At 34.1% G+C, this 17,036-nt stretch overlaps 1 protein-coding gene across 3 annotated transcripts; it reads right to left on the reverse strand.

Annotated features, from left to right (window-relative positions):
* Positions 1–9,892: 9,892 nt before the first annotated feature.
* LOC134853828 (uncharacterized) lies at positions 9,893–13,595 on the reverse strand. 3 transcript variants are annotated; one of them, XM_063869769.1, is made up of 3 exons: positions 13,527–13,595; positions 10,639–12,840; positions 9,893–10,389 (listed from the first exon to the last, which is right to left on the reverse strand). In XM_063869769.1, exons 2-3 carry the CDS (start codon positions 12,801–12,803, stop codon positions 10,143–10,145), a joined length of 2,412 nt encoding a protein of 803 aa, XP_063725839.1. In that variant the 5' UTR covers positions 12,804–12,840; positions 13,527–13,595; the 3' UTR covers positions 9,893–10,142. The 3 variants fall into 3 exon arrangements, with proteins under 3 accessions (XP_063725839.1, XP_063725819.1, XP_063725829.1); XM_063869749.1 differs by having other exon boundaries at positions 9,893–12,840; XM_063869759.1 differs by lacking the exon at positions 13,527–13,595 and adding an exon at positions 13,145–13,193 and having other exon boundaries at positions 9,893–12,840.
* Between the last annotated feature and the right edge of the window lie 3,441 nt (positions 13,596–17,036).

Here is a 17,036-nt window from a genome sequence, read left to right on the forward strand (position 1 = left end):
AGTACTGTCAAGGGCATAAAAATTAAAATTTTGGAACTTCACTGCTCGAAGTTTGTCTTGACGATTTTTTTGATTTTTTTTGTTTTTGGCTCAACGGGCGTTTATCTAATTGTTGTCGGCGAAGATGCAAATTGTTTCGAATTAGTGGCTTCCATTTCATTTTCTGTTTGCTAGCTAGCAACGTTAAGTTTGTTTGGTATCGCAAGTGGCGCAAGGCCTAGCTTCGCCTCTATCTAAAAAATCCTTACAATCCAGATTTCTCAGTTTTGGTTAACTATTCAAAATGCAGCATTTATAAAAAAATTCTTAAGACTCAAAGAGATTTAGTTTTTTCATCAAAGTCTTGATTTTCGTGAGTTTCAGCTACCAAAAAGGATGTTAACAGTATTTTCTTTGGTGGCGTTCTGTTTCTTGAGTGCAATGTTTCTTTCAGTGAAAATCACTGAGGTATCGACTACAGTGCTGATTTAAATTAACCGGACAAAACGCGATTTGAAATAAAAACTTGAAATTTAAAACGCATTTTTCTCAAATTGGGTTGAGTTTAGGTGAAAACTTATGAAGACAAAACTTGCTTAGAATTTTAGCAGAATTAATATGGTGTAATTTGTTTTGGGAAATTCGGGTCCGAAATTTTACCCCAAAAATGGGTCATTTTGGCTTTTCCTAGTTAATAGAAAATTACGCCAAAAGTACACAGTCAATCACAGACATAATTATATCAAAATGAGCCCCTTACGTAGCCCAACAAACTTTATGAAAGTTATTTTCTCCAAAAAAAATTGAAAATTGTTTAAAAATTGTTTTTAAATAAAAAGTTGGTATTTTATATAGTAAAAATGACCTTTTTTGTCTATCAAACAAAAATAAATTAACTTATACAACATTTTGGAGATTATAGCCTTCTTAAAGTTTGTTGGGCTACGTAAGGGGCTCATTTTGATATAATTATGTCTGTGATTGACTGTGTACTTTTGGCGTAATTTTCTATTAACTAGAAAAAGCCAAAATGACCCATTTTTGGGGTAAAATTTCGAACCCGAATTTCGCAAAACAAATTACACCATATTAATTTTGCTAAAATTTTAAGCAAGTTTTCTCTTCATAAGTTTTCACCTAAACTCAACCCAATTTGAGAAAAATGCGTTTTAAATTTCAAGTTTAACGAGTTTTGTCCGGTTAATTTAAATCAGCACTGTATTCAGTGACCGTTTTCACATCGAATGTTGCTGGAGCCGGCATGGATTCCTTTCATTGACATCAAATTCATGGGCAGCTGGGGCTCTATGAAACTACTTTCAATGGACTCGGAAAAACAGGGTGGTGAAATGGAGCAATCGTTGACAAAACATCTGAATTTAATTACCCGTACTTACAGTAAGACGCAATCAGACAACTCAAAGGTATAGGGGCTATGTCTCTCGGCATAATATGCAAACGGCAGAAAATTTTCAACCAATTGGATTATAAATTTTTAAACTAACAAAAACTCTTTAAAGCTTCTCTGATGTCTTTTAGATTTTTGGTTACTGAATTCTAATTGGGTTTTGTTAATTCATTTCGTTCTTCTGCCATGTCGAATTTTACTTTAAAAAATGAGAAAACCCTGAAATTTCACAATTCACAAATTCGAGCAGAAAAGTAATGAAATTAGACAGTTTGGACTAATCAATACATAGAACGCGTTGATTGGCTGAAAACAGGGGCGGATCTAGAATTTTCTCGAGGGGGGGGGGCGGATTTTCAAAGAGAAATCGAAACTTTTGACGACCTTTTTTTTTAAATCGACCAAATTGATTTTTTGAGCTCTCCCAAACCACTGTTTTGCCCCTATTTTGGCAAAATTTTCTGCGCCGCAGGCAAATTTTTGAAAAAAAAAAAACAGTCAAAAAAGGCGTTTTTAGGCACTTTTTGGAAAATTTTGACCAAAAAAAGCGTTTTTTTCGGCGCGCCATCCCCCCTCAAAATTAGTAAATATTGGCGCCCAAGGCGCCTTTAGAAAAATTTTAGGGTCGGGCGGCCAAAAGTGGATTTCTTAAAAAGGACCAAAGGGGGGACCCTTTGGATCGGCAGGGTGTTGAATCCCTGAGGGGGGGGGGGCGGACGCCCCCCCTCAAATCCGCCCCTGGCTGAAAATAGTCGGATATTGGTCTTTCTGTCATGTGGAGAAACCCCGAAGTTAGACTGCCGATAAAAGACAAAGCAGAAAAAAAACAGTTTTTCATTCTTCCAAAAAAATATTGTTTCTTAGCAGCAAGTTCTTAGCAGCCACTTCGAGATAAAATTGAGAAAAAATTAGTTTTTTTCCGGTTAATGATCAGTTTCACTTCACGTACAGGACAATTTCGAAAGGGGAAGAGTTGAAAAACATGTCAAAAGGTCGGTCCGATGTAGAAAATAGTGTTCCGCTAAGATGGCACTGGGAGACGGAACAAGTGGAAATTGAACAGTATAATTATTCGAAAAACGACAATTGACATAGCTTAGGATTATAAATATGCGAAGCTCACATTCAATTGTTGGCTTAGCGGTTCATTCAGCAAATTCATCAATATTACTATTTCTGGTCCTTGAGAGCAGAAAGTGTCTTGGCTAACATGTTAGCTTTTGCATGAACTCATTATAATGATTTTGAAAATGAAAGTGGCGAACAAGACAGACTTATCCAAAAACTAAACATTTTTACGACACCGGCAAAGTTTTTGAAATTCCTCATTGCAGCTTAAACAGTTATTGAAAAATTCTTTATTTGATATGTCATTAGAACTCATCTTTTTTTGTCCGTGGTTCCTAATTTTGGGCGGATAAAAAAAGAAGTTCAAAGCGGTCATCATTTTCCTTGTTTGGAACTACAATATAGATCGTGCAAATAAGAACAAAAAATTAATTTCAGCACTAACAAATAAGTGGGTTGTTTGTTTGATGGAGTATGATTGGTTAGTATTCAATATTTCGTAGTGATTAAACATCTAAATAATAACCAATAAAAAAATCTAGTTTGGATCTGGTTCCACCCATCCGGGGCTTAAAGAGTTTTTTGTTCTTTGACATTCATCTGTAATAGAGGATTGATGATGTTCGTTTGTATTTCGTGAGCATCATTTCTGTTCCGTTCTTGGAGAAGGGTATCTTATCCGTCGGCTCCAGGAAGTTGGAATTGTCGATATCAGTCTGTCATTCGACAATGACTGTGACCGCCAATTGTTGTTTGTTTCTGGAAATCGATCTAATTTCTAAATGGTTTGTTATGATCTTTTGTTCCTGCTTTATAGAGAACGGTGTTTCAATCTCGTTTGGGAATTCGGTCAAACTCTTTTCAATTTCCTTTTCCAATTTGTTCATCCGAGGCTTTTGAAGTGTTTGGCTCAGAAAGCCATTCAATACTCTTAATCAATACGCTTTTAACTAATAGAACACTTTGACAACATAAGTCAGCTTGAAGTTCTCAGATTGCAAAAACTAACTGATTTTACTCTTAAAAGTACTTTCAAAAATAGCTGAAATGAGTGAGAATTTGTCGTTGTCAAAAAAGCTGACTTCAGCAAAATATATTGCGCGACCCGTTTGGAGTTGGATTTGTAAACATTGCTTATCGCTATTGAACTTGCTTATCGCTATATTGAATATGACTGTAAATTTTTATTACTCAACACTCATATTCCATAACCTACATTTAGATTAATTACTGTCAAATTTGACTGTCTGCAGCCCAAACAGTTGTTGATAGAATTATTGAACTATTGATCTTTTGAGATTTAGAAAAAAAGTCGTAGGATCAGTGTTATACTAATTAGTTCCACGAAGCTTTCCAACCAAAAGTAAAGACGGTGTGCTCTATCTGAAAGTACCTGATATGAGATTACCTGAAAGTTGGAACTCATCTGGTGCGAGCAGCGAGTCTAAATTACAATTAAATTACTAGTTTCGATAAATGAATTAATTTTATATGTATCAACAAATCCGGCACAAAATTTCTAAAAAGTAGAGATGAAATTGTTGACTCATTTAAATCACGGGCAACATGATGCATAATATAACTGACTGTTATCCAAAAGATAAGATTGGTTAAGCACATGTTCTGTCAAAACGCAATCAACTCATCGAAAACTTGTTATCCAAACAACTTTTTTAATAATTTCACAAAAATTGAGCACGTTTTGCAAGAATGTCTCAGCAAGAGTGGTTCCGAAGATGACAGTTTATCCATAGACAACAATTTTTACATTCATTGTAAAATTTCTCAGGAAACAGACTTACAGCAGAACAAACTTGCATATATTGAAATACTTTAACACGTGCGTCGAGCCATTGCTACATTGCCACAGGACGCAATACACGTGAATTGTACTGTGTCGATTATACGTTGCTTTGTCGACAAAAATGCGGTCGGTTTGGTCTGAACACAATTTTTGTTACTTATACGTGGTAACAAGCAAAAATGCAATTTTTCTTTGATGATTTTGTATGTTTGTTTGAAGTTTTGGCTTGTAGTTTCTTATGGAATTTCAAAGCTCGCTGTTTTTCTTTTAAACATTTTTTAAAACTGTTTTTGGAGTTTTTAAAGTTAGAAAGGTGGTGAAAAGGAACAATTGCTGACAAAATAACTAACTTTAATTTTCAAGTACTAACCGTAAGGCGCAATCAGGCAACTCGAAGGTATGGGGGGCTATGTCTCTCGGCACAAAAAGCAAACGGCAGTGTATTTCCAACCAATTGGATAATGAACTTTTAAAATATACCTTAAACTCTAAAAAACCTCTCTGATGTCTTTTAGATTTTTGGTTACTGAATTCTAATTGGGTAATGCTTAAGTCATCCGGGTCTTCTGTCGTCGAGTTTCAGAAATGTGATCTTCCTCATTTCAGAAGGACCTGAAAATTAACAACCCACATATGTGAGCAGAAATGTAATGAAATCAGTCAGTTTGGACCAATCAACGCATAGAGCGCGTTGATTGGCTGAAACTATTCGGTCATCGGTTTTTCTGTCGTGTGGAATAACCCGGAAACTAGACTGCCAATAAAAAGACAAAACAGAAAAACAGTTTATCTGTCTTCCAAAAAAGTCGTTTCTTAGCAGAAATTTCTCAGCAGCCACTTCGTGACTAATTTGAAAAAATGAGATTTTTCTTGCGATTGATCAATTTAACCTGCAGGAAAATTTCGAAAGCAGAAGAGTTGTCGAAAGCAGAAATTTTCGAAAGCAGAAGGAAAATTTCAAAAATGTCGGGCCGATAAAAAAAATTAGAGCCCACTAAGATGGCATTGAGAGAGGGAGAAGAAGTGGACATTGAACAGTATAATTATTTGAAAAATAGTAATTGACGTAGCTTGGGATTATAAATATTCGAAACTCACATGCAAATGTTGGCTTAACAGTTCAGTCAGTAAATTCATCATCATTACTTACTGGTCATTGAGAAAAAATGTCTTGCCAGCTTAGATATCAGGTTTGTTTTTGTTTTGCTTACCGTTTCCGAGATAAATAACAATCATCAAAAAAAAATTTCTTTTGAATCTCGAATTTTAAGTTTTTTTTTGCAAAAGTGCAATTTTATAAAAATTAAATTTTAATCGGAGCAAGAATATTTGTTGGTGAACAATTTTATCAAAAAATTGACTAGTTTATTTTGTATTTACTTTGACTTTAAATTATTAACTAAGTAATTTGAGACAACGACTGATAGTTTGTGATTTTTTCTGTTTGGGAAATTTTGCTGAGCGTTTTCTCTGGTTTCCAAGATAAGAAAACAACCATTAAAAGTTTTCTGGTTTTTTGAGTTTCACCTCTTTGGGGTTTTGTTGGGAATTGAGAATTTTTTCTACTTGCCAGTGCTACTAAAATTTTAAGTGTGTTAGCTTTTGCATGAAATGATTTTGATGTGACCATGATTTTGAAATTGAAAAGTACGTGGCAAACAAGACAGAAAAATACAAAAACTAAACATTTTACGATAATGTCAAGCTTTTTGAAACTCCTCATTGCAGCTCAAACAATTATTGAAAATTTTTGATATGATATGTCATTAGAACTCATCTTTTTTGTCGGTGGTTCCTAATTTTGGACTGATCAAAAATGAAGTTCAAAGCGGTCATCATTTTCCTTGTTTGGAACAACAAAAAAAATCACGCAAAGATCAACAAAAAATACCACACAAATCACACAAATAAGGAACAATTTCCTTGGTTCGAACAACAAAGAAGGTCACGCAAATAAACTGAAGCTGATACTATGAATCTTCGGCTTGAAGCTGATAGTATAGAGTAGTAGAAACGTAGGATAACTCTCGAACGGTTTAACTGAGACTATAACTGAGACTATAACTGAAACGATAATTACCCCTGCAACATGAATTACTTTGAAACCCACAAAAATAATTCGCAGCATCTTTATTGCCTCTCTTCATTTCAAATGATTTCTCTCGCAAGATAAAGTTTTTGAAGACCAACTATTTAACATTAAAAAAAGTTTTTAGCAGACCAACATATTACGACTGACGCAAAATTGGTTGAAAGACGTTTAGAGACTAGGAGGGAAGCTTGACAGAATCTTTGATCTCAATCCTACAAATAATGATACTTTTTAAGCTTCTTGTTGGCTGCGCCAATAAAAGAAAGTTTCTGAAGCAGTGAGTTTGGAAAAGTTTGCAAACTAATATGTCTGATTCTTTTGATACTTTCCAGCGCTAGCCGATTGCTTAAGGACCGATTAAAATAAGCATCCTTTTTGTATTTTTTGACATACGCCCGTAGTCTGCTATGAAATTTCTCACTTTGTCAATCAAAGCACCAAAACGTAGTAAATACTTGAATTGAAACGACTATGAATTATTGTAGATCAGATGATTTAAATCAACTTAGGAAACAAGTCGGCAGAGACACAACTTGTAGAAAACCCATGTATGAATTGTTCAAGCTTCCTATAAAATTATGACGAATCGTTGTGGCTGAAAATAAAAATAAAACCTGTTTGTTTGCTTGTTTTTTATTTAAAATTTTGTACTCAGAAATCATTGATTAATTGATTTCTGCAGATTAAAAAAATAGCAATTTGGAAGAAGTTTTTTGCAAGCAATTATGCAAAAAAGCAAACTTAGTGCAAAAAATTTAACATACAAGACTTGACAGTCGGTTTTGTACAAACTTTTTGCAGTAAGTTGCAATCAAAAATTTAAAAAAGGAGTCAATTTTTAAAAAAGTGATTGTGATACTCTCTGGTTCCGGGCCATAGCAACCAACAAATTCAACGGGTTCAAGGTAAATCGTTTTTGTTTTCAGAATTAGATATCAATTTTTAACTTTACATGCAAGGACAATAACAATAAAAACAGACAATTTGACTTTGAGCACTTATCAACTGCTAAAACTAACATCAAAGCTCGTTAGGAACTGTATGTAAGACCTATGCACAAAACCCAAGAATTATTGATAGCTGAATCACAAAACGCCCGTGTGCAGCAAGTTTCCGTGCCATAATTGAGAAAATAATGCAGTTATTAAAACAGTAGTGCAATCTTTGAAACACTATTGCAATATTTAAACAAAAAGCTTTTTTTTTCACAGGAACAATCAAATAAAACAAACTATAAAACTAAAATTACGTTCTCGTAAGTTTTGTTGAAATTTTTCATATATATTATACCAGACAAACAGCAGTTTATATTGCCACTCCATTTTTGTTCGTATCTCAACATCGCGTATTTTGGCTTGTTCAGAAAAATTTCGGTGCAGTATATAAATGATGCTTATTTATTACAAAAAAAATAATTGCAAAATTTTCAGTTGCTGAAATTTTCAAAAAATCATTTAACATTTTAAATTATTTCAAAAATATCAAAAAACAATCTTCACAAGGTTAAACTTATGTGAAACTTATGTTAGAACTATTTTTAGTATTTATTTTCCTATTTTGAAAAAAAAATATCAAATATCAAAAAACATGTACTTTTTGAGTTTTAAAATTTTATTTTTGTTTCCAAAAACACAATGAACAATTGTCATATTAAATTAAAAACAAACTACTTTTGAAATGGTCTCACAGATAAAGTTCGGTAAAAATTGCTATCTACTATGGGCTATCTGCTTGGGCTATCTACAACAAAAATAACTATAGAGAGTCATTAAGAAATATAATTTCATTTAAGCTGAAAATTTTTTGGATGTATAGTTCAGGGGCGGTTTTTGTTGACTAAATAAATCTTAAGTTAAGCTCTTACACATAATCAAAAAACCTGGCTCAAAGCAAAAACGTTTTGATAGTATTTTTGGTGAAAAATTGGCTCTCGACTAAATATTAGACAAAAAAGATGTTCAAATATTGTAGTAATATACTATCAGAATGCTTGAGCGAGCATAGAAGTGGTTTTAGAATAGAAAAGAGAAATAAAACGTTTTCCGTCATTTTTGGAGACCTTACTTGGTCTAATTTGAAGTAAAAAATCTGTATCATACATGAAAACGTTTGATAGGTTTTTTTTTGTTAAAGTGCGTTAGTTGAAATAAAATTTTCATTTGGTGTTAATTGCAGATATTTACGGAAATAGGGAGACTGACACGCAGACTCAATTCTTTTGAAGGGCTTAGATAAGGTTCTGAAGCGGATAAAAGCGGTATCTTGCTGTTGACGTTCGCAAAGTGGAGTGAAAATGGGAATCATATCAAAGATTGAATTTTCAGATTTCAAGTAATTAAAACTCTTGTAACAGTTAACCGGTTATGGCGTTTAAGTTCAAAAATTTGTAAAAATCAAGAGAAACAAACGTTAACTTTAAAAGAAAAATTCTCAATTTTTGTTGGTATTTCTCATTGAAGACAATTGAATCAGATTGAAACCCCCAAAAGAAGGCAAAACTAATTTTAAAATAGCAACAAATTTAAAGTCTCTCATACAACTCAAACAATTTTTAAAAAATTAGAAAACAAGTTGAACCATGTATCTCTTGCAAAATGATACCACACGAGCGTTCTTCGAGGTAGTCAAATCAGCTGGAAAAAACTGATCTACAGCCACAGTTCTTTACTTACTTCTGAAGGTGGTCAGAATAATGTCAGATTGCTATGCATACTACAAATGTACAATGATAAGGAAATTGAAAAAGGTTTACAGCTAACAAGAACGTACAAAAAATGACGCAAATATCGATCATTTTTCAAACAAGTAAGACTGGTGTCAAAGAGATAAGATGCAAATTGATTTACAACCTTTTAGCTGACGTCGCTTCATTGAACTAATTGCTAACATCTATGCATTTTCAGCCACTTGAACAAATTAGTACATTAATCTTTGATTGATAATTGATCCGATTTTCAAAAAATGGGAATATATTCTGTATGGGTTAGCTCTTTATTTTCAAACTAAATTGAAACTAAAGTTGACAGCGTTTGGTTATTGATCCGGAACTTTTTAAATTGTCAAGCGAATTGCTTGTACAGTACTAAAATGCGGATGTCATCGCAGTTTGAATAATGCCTAATGATTTCAATAAGCGAATTAATAATGCGTGGCAAATCATCCCCTTAGAATCATTTCAAGTTCAGTTAAAGCAAACTGATTGTTCATAATAATACTCACAGTTTAGCAAAATATTAAAGCATATCAAAGTGCAGTCAGAAAACTCAGGGTTTCAATTTTATATACAAGCAGTTTTGATTTTACATTATACAACACGTTTTTCAAAAATGAGTAGGATATTGCTAATTTAAACAACACACTATGAGTTTTTGACTGTTTTATGATATCTGCAATTTTGAATATAGGCGTTTTTTCATCATATCTGAAATTATCACTTTTTGGATAATAACCCTCGATCTGAACCATTTTATTCATTCATCCGTTACCATTGTTTCTTTTTGAAACCCATCTGGATATCTTTTTTCTTCAAAATGCAGCTCTATCAGGTCTACTGCATCCATCAGTTTTCACAACGGTCTAAGAAAATCAAATCTTTCCGAAAAATGATAATGCACAAAATATCACTATTTTCTAGAAACAACGGTGAATCGATTCTGCTACATATAAAAAAACTAATGGTTTGCTTTGCACGTTTTTATTTGGGGCCACATGATTTTGATTCAGGAGTGAATTACAGAATACTATTCGAAATCAGGCATGTTAGTTGATTATACAGTCGCTTTCAAAGAGGTTTACGTGCAATTCATTACGATTGCATGCATTTTCCTTTGACAGGCCATGCTTGCATCCCATTTCTCAATATCATCCTCCGTGATGAGTTCACTTTTCTCAAAAGCAGGATGATGGTGATAGTTCATTGTTTCCAAAACTTGTTTGTTGCCTTTCAGCTCAAGATCGTTTTCGATGAAATTGTACACAGTATCTGTTTTTGAGTTGTTTTGTCTGTTGATAATCGCCATATGTTTCTGTCCAGCGTTCCTAAACAGGATGGTTGCGTTTTTAAAAAAACTTTTTTCGTTATCTCTCAATTCATCACTTTCGTCAAAACATTTTATAATAGAACTACACTTTGAATAAGCGTACAATTTGTAGATCTGTAGTTGGAAGAGCATGTAATTTTCGAGGCTTGTTACAAAGTACATAGTTTTGCCTTCAAACAAATCTGAGAGAGGTTTTAGTCGAAATATAGCATTACGTGGGAAGCTGTCAGCAACCCGAAATAGATACCGATTTTTCAAAGAAGCGCCCAATAGAAATGAAATGTAGGCATTCATTTCTGCTTCTACGGTAGGGCCTTCACCAAGAAATATCAACATAATAGCATTGTCACCGCCCACTGGCGAAGCAACTACTTCTGGTTGAAACTCACAAGCAATATCAAAAACTGTCAAGCTGTGAAACTTTGTCTCTGTGGGCTTTAAACCTAGATACAAATTACAACCTTCAACCTTCCAGTTATTAAAAGAATATTGTCGTGAATCGTGTGATAATGATGAATTTTCTTCTTCAAAAAATTCAATCAACTTCTCTGCTGTTGTAGCTCGTGAAAATAAGGGTCCTGTTTTTGTTTCGGACTCGACGGGGCTGCAAAAAACTAGCCCCAGCAGCTTATACTTTGCAGCAATCCTTGTTTCATAAAATCGTCCACTTTTAAGAGGTGATGTCTGGTAGCTCGAGATTTCGAAATCAGTTTTAGTAGGTTCGAGGTTTTCAATATCCCATGGTCTATCATCATGTTCCTGCGATCTAGGCCCAGCCGAACTTGATGACATTTTTGATCTCCACTGAATCTGAAAACCGGTTAGATAGTTATGATCCAAATTGGTCCACGAGACTTTGATAGTTGTTTCAGAAGCTACAGTTGTCTCAATTATTGGTTTGGGCAATTCTACTGGAATTATTGAAGTTCCTAAACTGGAAACCAAGGATATTTGACCAGGTTTGTTGGCTTCTTTTTTCTTTTTTGTTACTCCGAATCCGAAGCTGACTTCAGGCATTTCAATTGAGCTTCTTAGTTTTGATATTTCAGTGATCGACTTCTGCAGTGCCTCAGCACTCTCGCCGTTTTCAAACCACTCAGTTACGTTATCATCGCTATCGCTCTCTGCATCGCTATCAGTGTTAACAGCGTCATCAATGCTTTCGATTTTTAGTTTGGATTCCATTGCATGCCTTTTTTGCAATAACTCATTGCATGAAATATCCAAAAAAACTCGATTGCTCAAATCATTATCGGAATCTGTCTCAAAGTTCTGGAAACCCTCATTTTCCAATTGTTCGAAAACTTTCTGTAAGAAATGATTTTCCTTTGTTTTCGCTGATATAAAACTCTCCGCAACGTGGTGCTGTTTTTTAACAACAGAAGTTGATTTATTGATCTCGCTGATTAGCAATGATGTTTCTTCTTGGGTACCGCTTCTCAATTTTGGCAAAATTTCACGAACTTTTTCTTTGAACTCCTCCAAGCATGATCCATACTTGCCTTGGAAGTTTTCACATTGTTTCTTGCATGAATTTATAGTTCTGATGCAGCACAATTTTTGCAAATCTTCTAGTGACGCTAGCGATTTTGTCGTTTTGTCCAAAGTGTTCGCCAATCGACTGATAGTTTTTTCGTCCAGGCTTCGAACTATTCGATTCTCGTCAGTATAAACAAGAGAAATTGGAAGAAGTTTCACTGTCAATGTGTTGTTGTAACGTTTCAGGGTTTCTGGCATATCTCGGGCAGCTTTTGCAACGTCTTCGAAACTCGATATTGGCACGTCAACAACTCCGTCGACTTCGATAGTGTACTCGTCGATGTTTTTCGTGTCACCTGTTGTGTGTGTCACTCCGCCAGAAATTTTCACGCCGCTAACTATTTTTTTCAATTCACCTGACATTTTACCACCAATTTCTTTGATTTCATCGTTATTTGAGCACTTTTTTCTGAATGAAATGTTTGCAGTTGCTCCCTCGGTCACCTCACAGACAAAATGAGTAATGTTGGGATTTCTAAGAACCAAATTCTGATGAGGCATTTCGATCATAGTTTCCATTGGGATGCTTCTAACTCTGTTCTTTTTGATACATGTCACGTCAATTCGAGCTTCGTTCGTGGTATTTTTTGAAGAACTCAAGTACTTAGCAGAACCGTTCAGCTTCACAAAACCGAAAGCAATGTCCAAGGCCCCGTTTGCATCCAGGTCACTGTTATTTCGCAGCTCTTCAACAGTTGACGAGACTTTCAATTTGATATCATGAGCATCTGTGATTATTTGCTGGCTTTCGATGTCTTTGTGATTCCAGAGACTCAAACTCGAATAGAATTGACCTGTAGTGGCGTCAAACAAAGTGCCCAGCTCAATTTGCTCACCCAACGCATGCCTTGTGATTGGCGCCTCATACGACATTTTGGAGACCGTTTTCTGACAAAGTAAATCAATTCTCCTAAACAATTTATTTAGATTTATTATTAAAACGTTTAGCAGTAAAATTCAGTTTGAGCGCTTGCAATTGCCAGACTAATTTTTAACAATAGCCGAAATGGTTAAAAACGATCTCCGTCATCAAAATAGGCTGCTTTAAGCAAACTAATTTGGGTCCAATTTGTTCGCCTGAAAAGTTTTTGCCCACAATCTGCCGTTAATTTATGGATAATAACTATGCTGTTATCAAGTTGCCGCTCAAATTAAAAAACCTTCAAATTATCAAAAATATGCGTTCAAATTAAAATATAGCAGAGAAAACTTACCTGGTTATATGCAGCTGTTCAAATTAATTTGTTGAGTTATGTGTGTACATTTTTCTAGCTCTTTTCAATTATAACCAAAAAGAAAATATTATGGTTTGTATTTATCTTTTTATGTATATGAAAAGTGCATCGAAGTTTGAACCTGCGTCACTATCGCAAATAATGCTAAATTTTTTTAGTTAAGACACGTAACTTTAAAACCTGGTCGCACCTAAGGTACCACAGTTGTTTTAAGCTAGAATCAGGTAAAACTAAGATTTTTAATGTAATGTGCTGTCCATTTTTAGAAAAAGCTGCACTCTCAAAAATTCTCACGTCTTTTCAATCGGAAAATTGTGATTTTCAAAATTTAAACTGGTAAAACATAGCAGAGAAAACTTGCCTGGTAAAATTCAGCTGTTCAAATCAATTTGTTGAATTATCTGTGTAAATATAAACAAGAAAAAAATACTATGGTTTGTTTTATTTGATTTTTATATATGAAAAGTGCATCGAAGTTTGAACTTACGTCACTATCGCGAATAAAAAAATGTATTGACTTAAGACACGTAACTTTCGAAAGTGGTTGCACCTACCTAATGTATGTACCACAGTTGCTTCAAGCCAGAAACAGGTAAAACTAGTTTTAATGTGCTGTCCTGTCCATCTTTAGAAAAAGCTGCACGCTCAAAACTGTTTACGTGTTTTCAATTGAAAGTCTCGTAATTTTAGTTGAAGCAGTCTCGTGAAAAAGAACCATGCTTGAACTGTTAACTGTTTGTATTGCTCAAAATCGCTCCAAAAACAGGCACTTTTGAGAAACCCCTATCAAAACTTGTGGAATCTGCAACAAGATTTAAGGAATCTGGAACAGTTTTGGAATCTATAAGCGAATAATAAAATGTCTGGGAATTGTTAGCGGATTTCGCAACAGGCCAAAACAAAATTGTTGCGCAACCCGCAACATTGCTATTTGTCTCTGATCTTCATTGCTGTTTTGGATTTCTCAAACAAATAGCTAAAAAACTGTATTGCTCAAAATCGCTCCAAAAACAGGCACTTTTGCGGAAGCTGCAACAAAACTTGTGGAGTTAGCAACAAGATTTGCGGAATCCTGTACAGTTAGTGGAATCCATAAATAAATAAAAGTATGTGTTTAGCAAACTTAAGCTGTCATGAAATCCGCAACTGTAAGTGGAATCCGCAAGTTGCCAGCGGAATCCGCAACTTTTAAACAGATTCCGCAAACTGTTAGCAAAATCCGCAAATTGTGGAGTAGGTTAGAATCCAAAGAAATTACACTATGTTAGAAGAATTCTCTCTGGATTCCGGGAACACACCGACACAATATTGTGAGCCTATCTAGTTCACAGTTTTACCTCGTAATGTTCATATTGAAGTTACCAAACAATTTTTTTATGTTATTTTCGATAGTTCTTATATGACACCTCACTAGATTTTCTTTTGTTCACCAAAATTGGAAAAAAACAATCAAATACCAAATGCTTTTACACAAAATGAAGACAATAGAGAAGATCAAGATTCAAATTGACGCATGCAGAAAATCACAGTTATAAATAAAATTAGTTAATGAGTCTAATGATTGCACGTAAATTCAGAGCGTCGATACTCAATTGCGTTATATAAAAGTTTCAAAAAAAACTCAAATTGTGATTGCCGAAATCAGCCTGAATAAAAACCATCCCAAGCACATTTATTTCGTTACTTTCCTAGAAACATGGAGCAAAAAAACCAAGTTCAAGTGTTTTACCATTCGGCCAGCTGCTACTCTTTAAAAGTTATTTGCATATGTGTAGAAATGGCGGAATGCAAAAGCCTTTCATATTGGTGATTAGCCTGATGATTTTTGCGTCACTTCACCTCAGCCATCAATTTGTTCCCGTGCAAGGAAAGTAGCGTCAAAATCCAAATTCAAACGCTGAAAAAAGTGAAAAAGAGATTGGCATAAGGTCAGCTTTACTTCAGCGTTTTTTAAGGGAATTAAAGCTGAAATTTTGCCAGTCTAGCTCTTTTCCAATTCTGCGTTTGAACTTGAAATTTGAATTTGCTTTAAAGAACGTTGCCTTTTTTTGTATTGATTTTTGAGGGAAAATTAAAAGTTTAGCAAACAAAATTATCTCTAACAAAACAAATCAAGATATGTTAAAGATTATTTGGAAAAATCAGAGTTTTGCGCTGAATAAAAAAGCTTTGTTTAGGGCTTCCGATCAAGTTTCAATAGTCAATCATATAGATATCAGCCAAACAGGCAGTCCAGTATTTAGATCACGGTAGTATCCTCCCCGTTGAATGGATAAAATTAAAAAATATATATATTCCATTGTTTGAATTTGATTAAACTGCTTAGCGGCTTGTTTAGGTTGAGAACTTTGAAAAATTCTTGTGAACGGATAAAACATTGCAAAAGCTGGCCGACATCGAAAATTTTCTCTACGCGCTTTTTGGGCCAGAAAACTTAATTTGAGGGAGGATCGGGCGCCCAAAAACAAATGTTTTCGGTCAAACATTCTTTTAGTCGTTTTTTTATTTGCCTGCGGCGCAGAAAGTCATTTTTCGACAAACCGCTCTCCTTTGAAAAATTTCTGCGCACACCGCTGGTCAGTGCTAAAAATTTCTTACTGCTTATACAAGTTACCTTATCTTAGAAAAAAAAATTCATACTAAAATATCTTACCTACTTTGAATTTTTTTAAAAAAACTGTTGATTACACCTTTGAATACATTGATTGTGATGCTTTTGTGAAATTTCTTTATTTATCGTTCATTTTTTCTATTGTGAAGAAATCAATCCTATTGAGTTATCTGCTAAGTGCTCTTGCGTCGACCACCAACTTGCAATTTCTATTGATCTAACTTTTGTTTACGCGTGCCAAATGTTTAAAAACTGCACTTACGTGATTTAATTATCTCCTTACATTTTTTTTTCATATGCAACTAAATTTAAAAAACAAAAGCTAAGGCCAAGGTTTTTCTCCTGCAAACTGCTTCATATTCACTCGTACAAATTTTTTTGATAATATAAGATAGTTAAGAAAATGTGGCATGGTGATAACTTGTCATTGCTAATTAACATTATAAAACCACTCGTTGCACCATGAAGTCTGAGGTGGAATAAAAAGAAAAATATTAAAAACACCAACTTTAAATATTTCAAAAAAAGTACTTAATATAATGCAAAACCGTGCTTATTTCTGGCTCTTGTTCCCTTCCCCTTCTCTTATAAGCAACATTTTTAGAGTGCATCAGGGGGTTTTACAAAATATCATAAAGATACAACATTTTTAATGCGGCGTAATTAGTCGGCACAGCAATCAGACAACGTGAACAAAATTTCATCAAAAAAGTCTAGTTGAGGGGAAAATGGAAAGATCGATTTTTATTGAAAATCAAATGCAAATCTCCATATTGAGAGTTTGCTAAGCAATAATTAGACAGTTGTGCTTGACTTTTCTTCTTTTTAAGTTTAGTTTGAGTTTAATTTCGATTGTTTAAAATTTGTTTATTGGTCGTAGTGGTGAAAGTTGCTTGTCTTCAGCCTCGACTTTTTGCAATAAAATATTATATATCAAATAGTTCACTGCTCAGATTTTCAAAATTGTACAAAATTGGACAAAATTGTTCAAATTCCCCTATTCTGGAGTTGCGAAAGACGTGAAAAATTTGTCTGATAAATGTCACATTATGAGGAAAATTTTACCGACTATTCTGGAAACACTCAAGTTGATTGCGTTATTTGCAGTCTTTTTCCGGTCCTTATTATCAAAGGAATAAATTATGAAGACCAAATACGTTTTCTTTGTCGGATTTTCTCCACTCACCTCATTTAAATTTCAATTTTGATTAAAAAAATCAATTTTACGTGGTTATAATGTATGTGGTTCTAACATCACCG

The sequence above is a fragment of the Symsagittifera roscoffensis genome, chromosome 1 (genome assembly GCF_963678635.1).
Source record: "Symsagittifera roscoffensis chromosome 1, txSymRosc1.1, whole genome shotgun sequence".
Classification (NCBI taxonomy): domain Eukaryota; kingdom Metazoa; phylum Xenacoelomorpha; order Acoela; family Convolutidae; genus Symsagittifera; species Symsagittifera roscoffensis.